At 34.5% G+C, this 13459-nt stretch overlaps 7 protein-coding genes across 7 annotated transcripts, besides 1 other annotated feature; 5 read left to right on the plus strand and 2 right to left on the minus strand.

The window, feature by feature from the left end:
- Positions 1-13459: part of a mobile genetic element that runs on past both edges of the window.
- Positions 319-1150, plus strand: TVAGG3_0387050 (integrase core domain containing protein family; the record flags this gene model as incomplete). Its single annotated transcript, XM_051232265.1, has 1 exon — positions 319-1150. A coding segment is annotated over one exon (832 nt), but the record flags the coding sequence as incomplete, so codon positions are not given.
- TVAGG3_0387060 (KilA, N-terminal/APSES-type HTH, DNA-binding family) lies at positions 3658-4518 on the plus strand (the record flags this gene model as incomplete). The annotated part of the gene is made up of 1 exon (XM_051232266.1): positions 3658-4518. One exon carries the CDS (start codon positions 3658-3660, stop codon positions 4516-4518), a length of 861 nt encoding a protein of 286 aa, XP_051101996.1.
- Positions 5953-7011, plus strand: TVAGG3_0387070 (organellar and viral DNA polymerase type B; the record flags this gene model as incomplete). Its single annotated transcript, XM_051232267.1, has 1 exon — positions 5953-7011. A coding segment is annotated over one exon (1059 nt), but the record flags the coding sequence as incomplete, so codon positions are not given.
- Positions 9541-10398, minus strand: TVAGG3_0387080 (uncharacterized protein; the record flags this gene model as incomplete). Its single annotated transcript, XM_051232268.1, has 1 exon — positions 9541-10398. One exon carries the CDS (start codon positions 10396-10398, stop codon positions 9541-9543), a length of 858 nt encoding a protein of 285 aa, XP_051101998.1.
- On the minus strand, positions 10423-10695 carry TVAGG3_0387090 (uncharacterized protein; the record flags this gene model as incomplete). Its single annotated transcript, XM_051232269.1, has 1 exon — positions 10423-10695. One exon carries the CDS (start codon positions 10693-10695, stop codon positions 10423-10425), a length of 273 nt encoding a protein of 90 aa, XP_051101999.1.
- Positions 10741-11169, plus strand: TVAGG3_0387100 (uncharacterized protein; the record flags this gene model as incomplete). The annotated part of the gene is made up of 1 exon (XM_051232270.1): positions 10741-11169. One exon carries the CDS (start codon positions 10741-10743, stop codon positions 11167-11169), a length of 429 nt encoding a protein of 142 aa, XP_051102000.1.
- Positions 12802-13272, plus strand: TVAGG3_0387110 (repellent protein 1 family; the record flags this gene model as incomplete). The annotated part of the gene is made up of 1 exon (XM_001296497.1): positions 12802-13272. One exon carries the CDS (start codon positions 12802-12804, stop codon positions 13270-13272), a length of 471 nt encoding a protein of 156 aa, XP_001296498.1.

Consider the following 13459-nt stretch of genomic DNA (forward strand, 5'->3'; position numbering starts at 1 on the left):
CAAACCTTCCACCGCACACTCATACAGGAACTACAAACACAACAGGTAGTCATTCACATTCAATAACAAAAAGAGGTTATACAAATCTTGCAGCAGGTTCGGATAGACAGGGAATGCATAGATATGATATTTCAAGTGACCCAGTAGATTCAAGCACAGGTATTTTCTGTGGAACCACAGGAAATCATTCACACACTTTCACAACAAATCCAACAGGCTCGGGTGAAGATTATATGCCACCATTTGTGACTATATTCGCATGGTACCGCGTTCAATGAACGCGCTTGAGCCTAGAATAAAATCTTTAACTTTACATAAATGAGCTTGAAAGAAGTATTCGAACAACATCCATGGAGGTCTTTTAAGAAGTTCAATGAAGCTGCAAAGAGTTGGGGATTTACTAACAGAGCTGAAGTGAAAAGGTTCTTTGACAAAAATGTTGTACATCAAACAAAAATAAATCCTTACGACTACTTTTTACCAATTTACTCCAACACTCCTGACGCATACCAATTTGACACTCTCATTCAAAGCAGAAAAGGAGGACATAAACCATTCCTCATCTTCATTAATGTTAACACTCGCAAAGCTTTTGCGTATATAATGAGAAATAAAGGAACTCATGAAGTGTTAAGAGTTTTACAAAAGTTTGTAGCAGAACATAGCCCAAGTATTTTAACATCAGACCAAGACGGTGCATACCTCAGCAACGAAATCACAGAATTTCTCATTAAGCATAACATAACTCACTACACTACTGAAGACCATAACCATAACATACTCGGTATCATTAACCGCTTCATAAGGACTCTCAGAGATTTAAATCAAGAGCGAGACTTTACCGAAGAAACAATGAAACATTTCATCGAAGTTTACAATTCCTCAACACATTCTACAACAGGACATACACCAAATTCAATGACACAACAACAAGAAGAAAAGTATATACAAAAGAAACGAAGTCAAACACAAAATATCAGAAATTCAACACAATTTACTCTCATTCCTGGAACAAAAGTTCGTGTAGTTCTTGACGACAAACCGTTGACAAAGAAACGTTTAAGGTTAAGTCGAAATTATTATATCGTAGACTCTACGCAAGGTAATGGATATCTTATAAAAGCTGCTGACGACTCCATAGCATTTTACCCTCGTCATAAATTAGTCGAAAGTAGTAATGGCAAACTTGCTGAAACCATTGACGAAGCAAAGCGAGGAGTGGTTATTGAAATACTTGACTACAACATAAACGATGACACTTATAAAGTAAGATATGAAGGAGGCGTTGAAGATGTTATACCATCTAAGAACTTGAGAGAATCTAAACCAACTCATCTGGGACCATTAGAGCGGGAGTACTGGAAAGATAAAAACATGCCAGAAAGAATAAGAAAATTCTTCTAAACTTTTTCGTTGGATGTAAATCAGACAAAAATATATTATAGGTGAAGAGGTGAGATTTCACCTGTTTTCTCACCTGTTTTTTCACCTCGTGAATTTTCGTGAATTTCCTTAAGATAGAAAAATAAAGTTAGTTTTATTTTTATTTATTTTTTATTTTGTATAAAAGATATGATTTCAACAATCGGCACAACAACAATTCAAGCCGCGAACGGCGGGACTCTGTCCACAACAACTTCACCAAACTCGTTAGTCATGAATCCAACATCTATGTTAGTAGAGATGGAAAGCTTCATTCCTTCTTCATTTACTTTCGAAACAGAAATACAAAAAATTAAGCAGGAACTTTTAACAAGTAATTTAGACTGTAGTGCGAAAGATGAAACAAATGAACAGTATCTTTATGAAATGGAGGACCTCATCGACCATTTACCTAAACTACCTGAAATTCAGCATCAAAAACTAACTATTCCTGAATTCGACGAAATTGAAGTCAAAGCAACTGACTCAGTAGAAATAAAGAAGTTCATACGTAAAGTAAATTATGAATTCCTTGGTTTTCATTGCAACCATAAAGTTATGGACAAAGATTGCGATATGGTATATAAAATGTTTCTGACATATATAAATCTGAAGAATTTAAGACCTACGACAACTTTGTTTCGTTAGTTGCTGAATGTGTTTGGGAAATAAGAGATAAAGATAGAAGAGGCAAAGTATGGAACGAACAACTAAGACCGCTATGTTTGAGATGAAGAGAGCAATTGACGCTTTAGTTGTTCTAGCAGGTCAAATTTCAATGTATAATGCAAAAATGAACCCACAATGTTCAAAATGTAAAGCAGCAATAAGGAAATATAACTACTCCGTCAAAGAGATAGAAAGAATGCGAAACGACTATGCAGACTTAAAGAAAGAAGCAGAAAAGCCAGCAGAAGATAAAATGGACATGTTAGCATTTCTGAACAAAAACTATCCAACAGTAGAAGATTTCCTTCTATCTGACGTCAAGAAGAAATATAAAGAGACTTTCGGCATTGTTAAAACTTTTGATATCCTCAGCGAAGAAATAGAAGCTACAAAACTGTTTAGGATTTCAAATATACATCGTACAATTCATGTAAAACGCTTGTGAAAAAAAGAGGTGAAAAATTAGGTGAAAAAAGAGGTGAAATCTCACCTCTTCACCTAAATTATATTTTTGGTCATTTACACTCATTTACGAAGAAGTCATGACAAAGCATTTACGATGAAATCTTGACAAGGCATTTACGAAGAAGTTATGACAAAGCATTTACGAAGAAGTTATGACAAAGCATTTACGAAGAAGTTATGACAAAGCATTTACGAAGAAGTTATGACAAAGTCATGAGGGTGAAAAATTAGGTGAAAAAAGAGGTGAAATCTCACCTCTTCACCTAAATTATATTTTTGGTCAAAGCTTCCACGAGAGAAAAGATTCCTCATTTGCTAAGGATTCCAAAAATGAAAAAATCGTTGATTTCGGCTGAGAAAAAACGGCAAAAACCCTTCTTCCACGGGAACAAAGAAATAAAGAAGAAATAAAGTAAATTTTTTATTTATTCCCGTGGAAGATAGAGCACTTTTATGACACTTTTTATTCACGACAAACAAGACAAATAAAGAAAATAAGAAAATACGGCGCTGTCGCGGTTCGAACCACAGACCCTGACCCCTCCATAACACCACCTTAGACCACTGTGCTACGTAGCCTGTCGACATAAGATTTTATAAATTGCATATTTGACGTAAATTTATTTCCATCTGGCTTCCCACTGCATAAGATATTCATACGTGTTTGTAAGACATTCATTAAACTTCTTTTCTATTGCATCTAATCTTGCGTTATTTTTTTCAATAACTTGTCTGTATTCTTCATCATCTCCAGCAGTGTTTGGGTCTTCACGTTTAAAATATTCATTGTTAACCAATTTTTTATCTACAAATTTTATTAGTGTTTGATTCACTTCGTTATGATAACGGTCATATTCTTTCAATACGTAAGTGAAGACAAAATGCGTCGTACCTTCAATCTTAAAGCTTAAAGAACTTTCAACACAGTTTTGAGGGTCTGTCAGTGCGTCAATGAGATAGTATTCGAAGTCAGTCAATAATCTTTTTAAAGTCATTTCATACAGGATAAAATTTAATGTTGTGAAGAAATAGTGTTTATCTCAAAAAAAAAAAGTTAGTTTTTATTTTATTTATTTTTTTATCCTGTATGTAAAGACAGATATGTCAACATTAGAGAACACAACAACTGCTATCGTTCATGAAGTCATAAATGAAGAATACGAATACATACAGTATAACAAACAATTGAGACTCATTCGTTCTGTCAAAGACGACATGTACCAAATGCAAAGTATTTTGACGGCTTGTTTTGCTCCAGATACTAAGCTTCCTAAAGACTGGTTTAGGAACCAAAGCACCATAGAACTATTAAGTGAAGCACAGCGAGACGTACTTTTTTCTGAAAACAGTGAAGAACAGCGAGTAGGTAAAAAATCCCAGTCGCCAAAACTCTATGAAAACCGTGAAAAATTGCCAAACGGTTTGAGAGGATATTATGTTCATAGACTTTTAGTAAATGCAGTTGCAATGTGGGCTTCACCACGTTATGCTTGGAATATTTACAAACTTCTTGACGAACTTCACAGACAAGAACGTGGAGAGATGGAAAAGAAACTTCAAGCAAAAGATGAAGTCATTGAATCCAAAGACAAAAGCATACAGAAAAGAATACCGCGTTCAGTACCAAAAGGAAAGGAAAAGAACTATAAGTATATGATTTATACTGAAGAGTTGGAGAATGAAGAAGACAGAGATATGGTTATGTTGCATTTAGTCAGAAGAAACAACAAAAGCTTTTACGACCTTGCTAAAATATATAAATCTGACAGAAACTGGTTCTATCGTGAAAACTTACCGATTTCAATGACACCGAATGAGCAAATAAAAGAAATTGTCAAAAATACTCTTCCTCAAACACACTATGACATCAAAGGTTGCACAATACTTACCTTCAAAGAAGACTTACCATTACTGAAGGAAAAAATAACAGAATATTTCGATAACTTCAAAGAGGAAGAATGAAGTCACGACAACATTAACGAAGAAGTCACGACAACATTAACGAAGAGAGAATGAGGTGAAAAAACAGGTGAAATCTCACCTCTTCACCAAAAATATATTTTTGGTTAAATAGCTTCAGGGTCAATTTCTTCAACCATTTCACTTCCTTCGTCAATGTCAATAGAAGCTTCTTCAACCTTTGGTAAGAACTTTTGTATAACATCTTTGTTCGTTATTGTCTTCAGAGATGAAGGATAATATTTCACATTTATTTCACCCTTCTTATATTCTTTCTGTTCGGAAAGATTTAGCAATACTGAAGAAGTCAATGTTGGAGTTCTTTATAACAGTATAATGAGTATCTTTGACATTCACGAAGAAACCCTTTTGTTTCAAAACTACTGCTAACTCTTGTGAAGTATAACGTTTGCGGTCAATGACAATAGCTAATGGTCTGACATACTGACCGAACTTAGATTCTTTCACAAACTTCTTGTTAAAGATAACATTACGTTTGAAGCACCATTGAACTCATTCTTGATGGCAGTAGCGAGAGCATTGTATGAAAAGAACTTGCAATCTTGCATGTGTTTCATTAAAATAAAAATATTAAATTATTTTGAAAAATAACTTAAAAAAATGTAATCTAATTTTTCAAAAAATATTTTTTATCCGATAGAAAAGATGACAGAAAAATTAACTTTTTACATAGCGCCAGACCCTTCTTGCCCACATCCTTTTAAGCCACAATATATAGACATAGAACTAAATAGAGAAAGCGAAATTCCACAATATATATACATAGAACTAAATAGTGAAGGCGAAATTCTACAAACAGAAGAAAGCGAAATTCCACAAACATATAGAGACCTAGATAACGAAAATGGATATGCGCTATTCTGGTTAGATTGTCCTTATAAAATGTATGAAAAAAAGGCTTTATATGAAGAATATAGAAAATATTGTCATGAAAACGATATAAGACCAAGCTCTAGAGAAAAATTCTATGCTGGTATAAAACATCTTTTCGAAGTTCGGAATGGCAAATATATAAAGAAATAATTTTTCTAAGTTTATTTTTTCGAAAAAATATTTTTTTATTTCCTACTAAAGATGTATCGGAAGTTGTCTAAGTTAGAACACTCGGAAATAAAACAACTTCTTACAGAAGCTAATATAGATGTTGCAAAACATTACGCGACAAACAAAAAAGCACTCGCTGACTTCATTAAAGACTACAATGGTGCAATAAGTTATGATAGAATTCATGAGTTCATAAAGCCGCAACGCGGCGAGGACGAAGTCCATGCAAGAGCATTTCCTTTAAATGACATTGCTATTGACTTATATCATAGACGTTCAGTACCTCATGAAGTAAGAAGAGAAATGTTTGACATAACAAATGCGAACGTTGGTCATACTCGTAAAGCTCTTTCGCATGATGTTCGTCAAGAAATGTTTGACATAACAAATGCAAACGTTGGTGAAACAAGAAGAAGAGACGACACACTGAAACAACAGAGAAGAGAGATGTTTAAAAGTGCTATAGAACAAGTTCGCAAAGCTAACGATGTCATTCGTTCCATTGACGACAAACCAAAAGAAGGTGAGAGATGGTTAAAGAAAGATGAAGAGAATAGGAAGAGAAATGTGAAGTCAGGCAATAGACTCATTGACTTTAACATCGAAGCTTTAGATGAACCAAACAGAGAATATTTACACAAACATTTCGGTAAGGTTTTCATGAGACTCTTAGAGAAAATTAAAATAAACTCGCAACAAAGATGGATGGTATGTTATAAACTTGGTGGAAAGTATGAATGTTCTACGTTAAACCTCAATAATATTGGAACATTACTACATCAGCTCTTGAAGGAGAACTTTATATCAGAGATAGAAGCAAATGCTGCAGGTATTGTTGAAATGCACTATGACTTCTTCTTGACAAACATAAAGAATCTTACTGAAATAAAGATGTATGATTTAACAGAATATGAAGGCTTAACGATGTCAGATGTAAAGAAAGGCAAACCAAAAAAGAGACCATATAGAGATGAAAGCACACTGACAAATGACCAGAAAGCCATTTTGGAAGCTCTTAAGCAAACAGGAAACCCAGCACTTATAGAAAGCTTTTGGAAAGATAATGGTGAAAAGAAGTTTTATAAGAAGAGAAGCGGTCAGTTATGGAAGTATCTTTGCACATTACCTATAAATCTTGAACGCTACCAAATCTTCAATGAACTGAACAAAAGAACTGCAATACTTATGACAGAGGACAATTGTTTCGTTTATGCTTGCATTCAGGCTGGAGTAAATGAAGAAACTATTGACCACATGAGAGAAGTCATTCGTGTTAGAGACTTTCCTCAAAGTAAAGTACAAGAAATTTCTGACGCAACAGGTATAGCATTTAATGTTACCATTGGTTATTTCAATGACTCAAGACATAATGAAATAAAGAGATATATACCAAAAGAATGCGAAACTGTTAGAACTATTGACTTACTTCTTGTTGAAGACCACTACATGCTAAATGAAAGACTTCCAATGACAACATACTTCATTCGAAACTATAAAGAAATTCTCAAAGCTTGTGGTGGAATGAACATTGAGAAACAGATGAAGATTTATACAAAGAGAGAAGATAAATATGTAGTTCGTTATGATAGAACAACACCGTTATGGGATGTTATGAAAACATTGTGGGAGTGCAAATATTTCGAACCTATTTCTTATGGAGAACTTTTCACATATACTACTGACTTATATAAACAGAACCTTGCACCATTTAAAGATTTGACATATGCTCCAAAGTATTGTGTACAACTGAAGAAGAAAGCAGAGTCAAAAGAAGTAAATAAAGCTAAATGTAAATTCATTCCTGAGCACGTTTTCTTTGCTGACTTTGAGTGTAGTACGGATGGCTTTCATAAAGCTTTTAACATCTGTTATGACAGTGAAGATGGTTCAGTGAGTGAAAGCATTTGGGGTCAAAACTGTGCAACAGAATTTTTGGAAAGACTCCCTGACAAGAGTTTAATATATTTTCACAACCTCAGTTATGACATAAACTTCATCTTAAGACACATGACAGAAGTGAAAGGAACTCCCATCATTAAAGGTTCACGAACAATGCAAATAACTGGTTTATATAAAGGACGGGCAATTATTATAAAAGACTCTTACAGTGTTATAAATAAGAAGCTTAAACTATTTCCTGCTATGTTTAACTTACAAACAGGACCGAAAGAAGTATTTCCATATAACTACTACAGCAGTGTTTTGTTAGCAAATGACAACAGAACTGGTGTCATTTCTGAAGCATGTAAGTTTATCCGGGATGCAGATACATTTATGAAAAAAACATAGATTCCATCAAAGGTTGCAGAATAGATGAGAACCACTTCGACTTAGAAAAATATAGCACGTTTTACTGCAAACAAGATGTAAGAATTTTAAGAGAAGGTTTTGTAAAGTTCCGCAATGACTTATTGAAAGAGTTTGATTTAAACGTTTATGACTACGTTAGTATTTGTTCAATTGCTAACAAATTGTTTGAGAACAGAGTATACTTCCCGAATGGAAATCTTTATGACCTCTCAAATAAACCAAGAGAATTTATTTCGAGATGCATTCAAGGTGGAAGATGTATGTTGTCAGATAACATGAAACAAAAGAGCAAAAAGAAACTCATTGCTGACTTCGACACTGTTTCATTATATCCTTCAGCTATAGCAAGACTTTATACTTTAGAAGGTATTCCAAAAGTATTGAAGGAAGAAATGTTAAACACAGAGTATCTCATGAGACATTTATTCGATGATGACCAAAAGGAACCCATTGGTGAAAAGTTTATGTCTGGCTTCTTTGTTCTCATTAAGATAACAGAGATTGGTATACCCAGACACTTTCATTTAATAGTTTGCGACCCTGAACTAAATCCAGAACTTAACGTTCCAAGAAGTTCAAACACTTGCTGTCTCATGTATGTTGACCATATAACATTACAAGACCTCATAAAATCAAGGTGTCAAATGTGAAGTGTTGCAAGGATACTATTACGATGGAAACAGAGATATGAGAATAAGAGATGAAGTAAAGAAGTTGTTTGAGTTAAGGTTAAAGTATAAGAAAGAAGAAAACCCCTTACAAGAAATTATAAAACTCATTCTGAACAGCATTTATGGCAAAACTATTCTATCTCCTATTGAGTCAAAAATAACCATAGTAGATGACAAAGATGCTATAAGATATGCTATAAGAAATTACAACCATATAGTGAAGTTCGAAGGTTTGGATGGTTCAGATAAAACTATTTTCAAGCTAACGAAAAGCATTTGCAGACACTTTAACTTCTGTCCACTTGGTGTTAATATTCTGTCTATGTCAAAACGTATTATGAATGAAGTATTCTGTACTGCAGAGGACATGGGTCTTCAAATATTTTACCAGGATACCGACAGTATGCACTTATATAATGAAGACATCCCAAAGCTTGCAGCAGAGTTTAAGAAGAGATACGGTAGAGAACTTATAGGAAAGAACCTTGGTCAATTTCATAGCGACTTTGCAGAAATAACACCTGGAAAACAAAGTTTAGCTTATAAAAGTATTTTCTGTGGAAAGAAGACCTACATAGACTTACTCACGAATGATTTAAATGAAGTTGCATTTCACTGCAGAATGAAAGGCGTGAAGCAAGATGTTATTGCTTTAACCGCTAATGAAATGTTTCCTGAAGCTATACAATGCTATTACAATGAAGATAAGAACATTCACATACCTGTTGGAACATATGACAAAGACTCTGAGTTCAGTTTAATGAAACTTTACAAAGCACTTTATGATGGTCAAGAGATTGCATTCGACTTATGTAAGTCATGTCAACCTTGCTTTGCTGAAAAGTTCAACTTTTCAATAACGACTAAAACAAGCTTTATTCGTAAGTTGAAGTTCTGAGGTCATTTATTTTTGTCAGCAATGAGGTCATTTGTGATAAAAATAAGCCGCTAGCGGCATGGGCGAAGCCTATGTGGTCATTTACAATACAGCTATTGTAGAGTTTAACAATTGTGCTTCAATGTATAAACAATCTTTCCCATCTGGAGGTAAGAACACTGGGCACTTATGGTCATGAGTGGAGAACATGTCTATCCAAAACTCACGATTGAAGCCAGTAAGCTTGTAATACTTAGGATTTGACAGTGGTGAAGTTCTTGTATGACCAATGAACTCATTTTCAACTCCCTTACTTAAGTTTGAATATAATATAGCTTGCTTTCTATCCCAAATGCCAGGTGTTACAATCTTTGAAAATTCATTTTTCCTCGGAAGTATTGCATCATAATTGAAAACATTCTTGAAGTCTTCATTGGGTTCAGAGATTTGAAACCTTATACGTAATGGATTTTCTTTCTTTTTAGCGACTTCATTGAATGGTGAATATATAACAAACTGACAGTCATGAGTTCCATCTTCATTTTCATTAAATTCATAATGAAAGTCTATAAGTTGTGGCTGACTACCTTCTTCTTTCAGTTGTGCAAGAAACTCACGTAAAGGCTGTAAAGTTTGTACTTCAATATTGAACTTTTTCTCGAACATCTCATTAAATGAAATCATACATTGCAACAATGTTGTATCGTCTTTAAAGTATTTGTATATGTGAATGTTTTGGGCGCTTAAAGACTGTTCGTCATTTTCTATCTCGACTTGAAGTATAAAGTCAACCTTTCTGAAAGCACGTGTTATATACATAGATGTTATGCCAATGTACTTCTCTTCATTTATGTTCACAATCCAGTCTGTTGGAAACTTAAACGTTACTCTGTTCCCCTTTATTTTGACGTCAGGGTTTTCACTACTGAACGCAACAGATAAAGGTATTTGTCTATACATTTAGTTTGGATAAAAATAAACCATTTACTCTTTCTTTGCTTCAGCTTCCTTTGCTTTTTGTTCTTCCTTTGCTTTTGCTTCTTCTCTAGCTTTTTTCGCCAGCAAACGTGGGTTCTTCTGTCTTCCAGCAGCTAATGCAGCTAGTTGTTTTTCACTAAGTTTTCTCTTTGGTCTCTCTGGCTTTTGTTCTGGTTTTTGTTCCTTCAGTTCGGATAAAATTTGTTCACGAATTTCTTTCTTCAATGCTTCAACATCTATGACCCCTTGGGTCTTGTCCGTAGGATTTGACTGAGTCATTTGACTGTAGATAAAAAACTAAATTAAAACTTTAACCGATGTAAAATGAGCTTGTCAAAATCAGAACGAGAGTCTATTATATTAAATGACGCCAGAGGAATACAACATCCTTTCTATTATGTAAGTCAGAGTAAAGATGGTAAAATATATGTAAGAAAAAGAAAGGTTCCATTAGCGAATACAGAGAGCGACAACATTAAGGTGCATGGCACCGAGGGCGAAGCCCATATAAAACCTTCTGTACAAACTGAGCCACCAAAAGAACAAGAAGAAAAGAAGCCAGATGTACTTTCAATAACGAACCAAGAGCTTATTGCAAAGTTCGTGAATTTCATTGAAAAGCAAACCGAGTCAAAGAACCCTGACCCACCAGTGAAAGAAGTTGAGACAAAAGAGAATGTACAGTTCATTGAAAATGTCAAGAAACAACTTCCACCACGAATACCAAGAAGAAGAGTGAGAATAATGAAGTAAATAGATATTTTTATCTGAAGTAAATACATGCAGAACGAACAGTTAAACGAATTTACTCCAGCAGAGCATATTCATCAGATTCGCTCATATTTCGATATCATAGACAATGCAGTTCAAATTGGTGACACTAATAGAAAATATTCTGACGCAAAGATTCCATCACAACCTGGAACTGCTAAAGATAACACATGGGTAACATTCAATCTCTCACCTCCTGGTGAAAATATGTTGGACCTTTACAATACATTCATTACGTATAAAATGGAAGGTCAATTTATTGTAGATAAAGAAATTGGTTCAGGTTCCAATAAAACAAACCCACCAGGATTTTGGATTGGTTTCGATGACGCTTTCTATGCAGTTGCTGGATATCAAATCCTTGCAAATGGTCGTATCGTATATTCTCAAGACAACGCAAGAGAAGAAGCATATATAACTTCAAACTCACAAACTACCGAACAAATAAAGAAAGTCGATGTTTTTCAAAGACTCGACATAAAGATGTATGGAGTCATTCGGGAACATGCAGAACAGGACAAATTGTTGGTGGTCCAATTACAGCAGGAAAATCATTTGATTTTAAGCTTCGTTTAAGAATTCCTGTTAGAAGATTCCTTCCATTAGAACCTATTCGATTTATTCCAGCTTTTGCAGGAAACATTCAGCTTAAAGTAAAGTTCAGTAGCGACGCCTTACAATGCACATCTATATCTGTAAATGATATCATTGCTTTCAATCCAACTCTTAAAGTTGCATTTGCTTCAGGTTCAAATCCACCGACAAATAAATTTGTTCCATGGAATGAACCATTCACTATGATAACGAGTGCAACTGAAGCTAGTGGAACAGTTACTATTACAACTGTAACCCAGCAACTATTTCGAACAAAGATGGATTTTAATGAATGTTTTATTCATCCAAAGTCATTCTCTTTAGACCCTAACATTTATACAGAACTTGTAGAACATTATACAAACGAGGCTTTATGTTTTTCCTGTTAAAGTTATGGATTGGATTCCTATGGATGGTTCATTCTCAAAGAATACAGATAGTTCAAGTGCAACATTTACAGCAGCTTATACGCCTATTAATGTTAAAAGTATTTGGGCACTATTTAGAAAGAAAGACAACTATTATGTTAATTTTGAGAACCCTAAGTTTAAATATCTTCAGCTTTCCATGGGAGCTTATGGAAATATGCCTGCAGAACCTGAAAAATCATATGGACCTGTATTTTATGAAATGGTTGCGAACGCTTGCAATACAAACAATGATATGATTGGATTTAATGAAGATGTTATGAGGTCATTGGTGGATGATGGTAGTGTGGAACATAAATGGGATAGCTATGACAACACACATTTCTTATGTGGTTTTCCAACAGAAGTGGACTTTTGCTTCCAGCAAGGTCAAACATCTACTGCTCCAATAACATACAAATTGTCTGTTAAAGGACCTATTGAACTAGCAACAGAAAATGTACCAAAGCCACTTATTGGATTTATGAGGGATTGTTGCTTTGCAATACAAGTAAGACAGTCAGGCATACCAATAATAAGACTTGACGACTATAACTTAGCAGCGGACGACAGTGAGGAATAAAGGATGAACGTTTATTTTTAAAGCTTATAAATGAGTTCTTCATCAAGCTCTCGTGAACCTTCACCATCTGTGAAACAAACTTTACCAAACGATTATGGAGCACCTATTGAATATTTCTTACGAGCTGCACAATGGCAAAGAGCAGTCTCACCAAGGTTAGGTGTTCCACCAGCTCCTGTCAAAAATAGCATTTGGTCAAGTCCTTATATAAGATATGGTCTCCCACTAGGTTTGCTAGCTACAGCAGGAGCAGTAATGATGTTGAAAAGAAACAAAGCAAATGTTATAAATAATACTGAAGTAGCTGAATTTGAACAAACTCCGACACCATCGCCAAAACCAACGTCAAAACCAACGCCTTCACAAACAACACCTTCAATGACTCCTGAACCTATGAAAGTACAAACTCCTGTTCAAAAGTCAACTCCAAAACCGACTCCAACATTTAAACCAGAACCTACTCCTCAAATAAATCGTAAAACTCCTGCGTTTCCTTACTGAAAAAATAATGTTAGTTTTATTTTATTTGAACATTTTATTTAGAGTAAAATGACGACTAAAGTCACTGAAGCAATGAAACAAAAATTTTTGGTAGAATACATTAAATCAGGAGCGGTTCCAGAAGGTTTTTACGTTCATACTATGAAGGATGGTAGAGTTCAGTTTAGAAAGATAAAGCAACCATTAG

This window comes from Trichomonas vaginalis, chromosome V (assembly GCF_026262505.1).
Source record: "Trichomonas vaginalis G3 chromosome V, whole genome shotgun sequence".
NCBI lineage: Eukaryota > Parabasalia > Trichomonadida > Trichomonadidae > Trichomonas > Trichomonas vaginalis.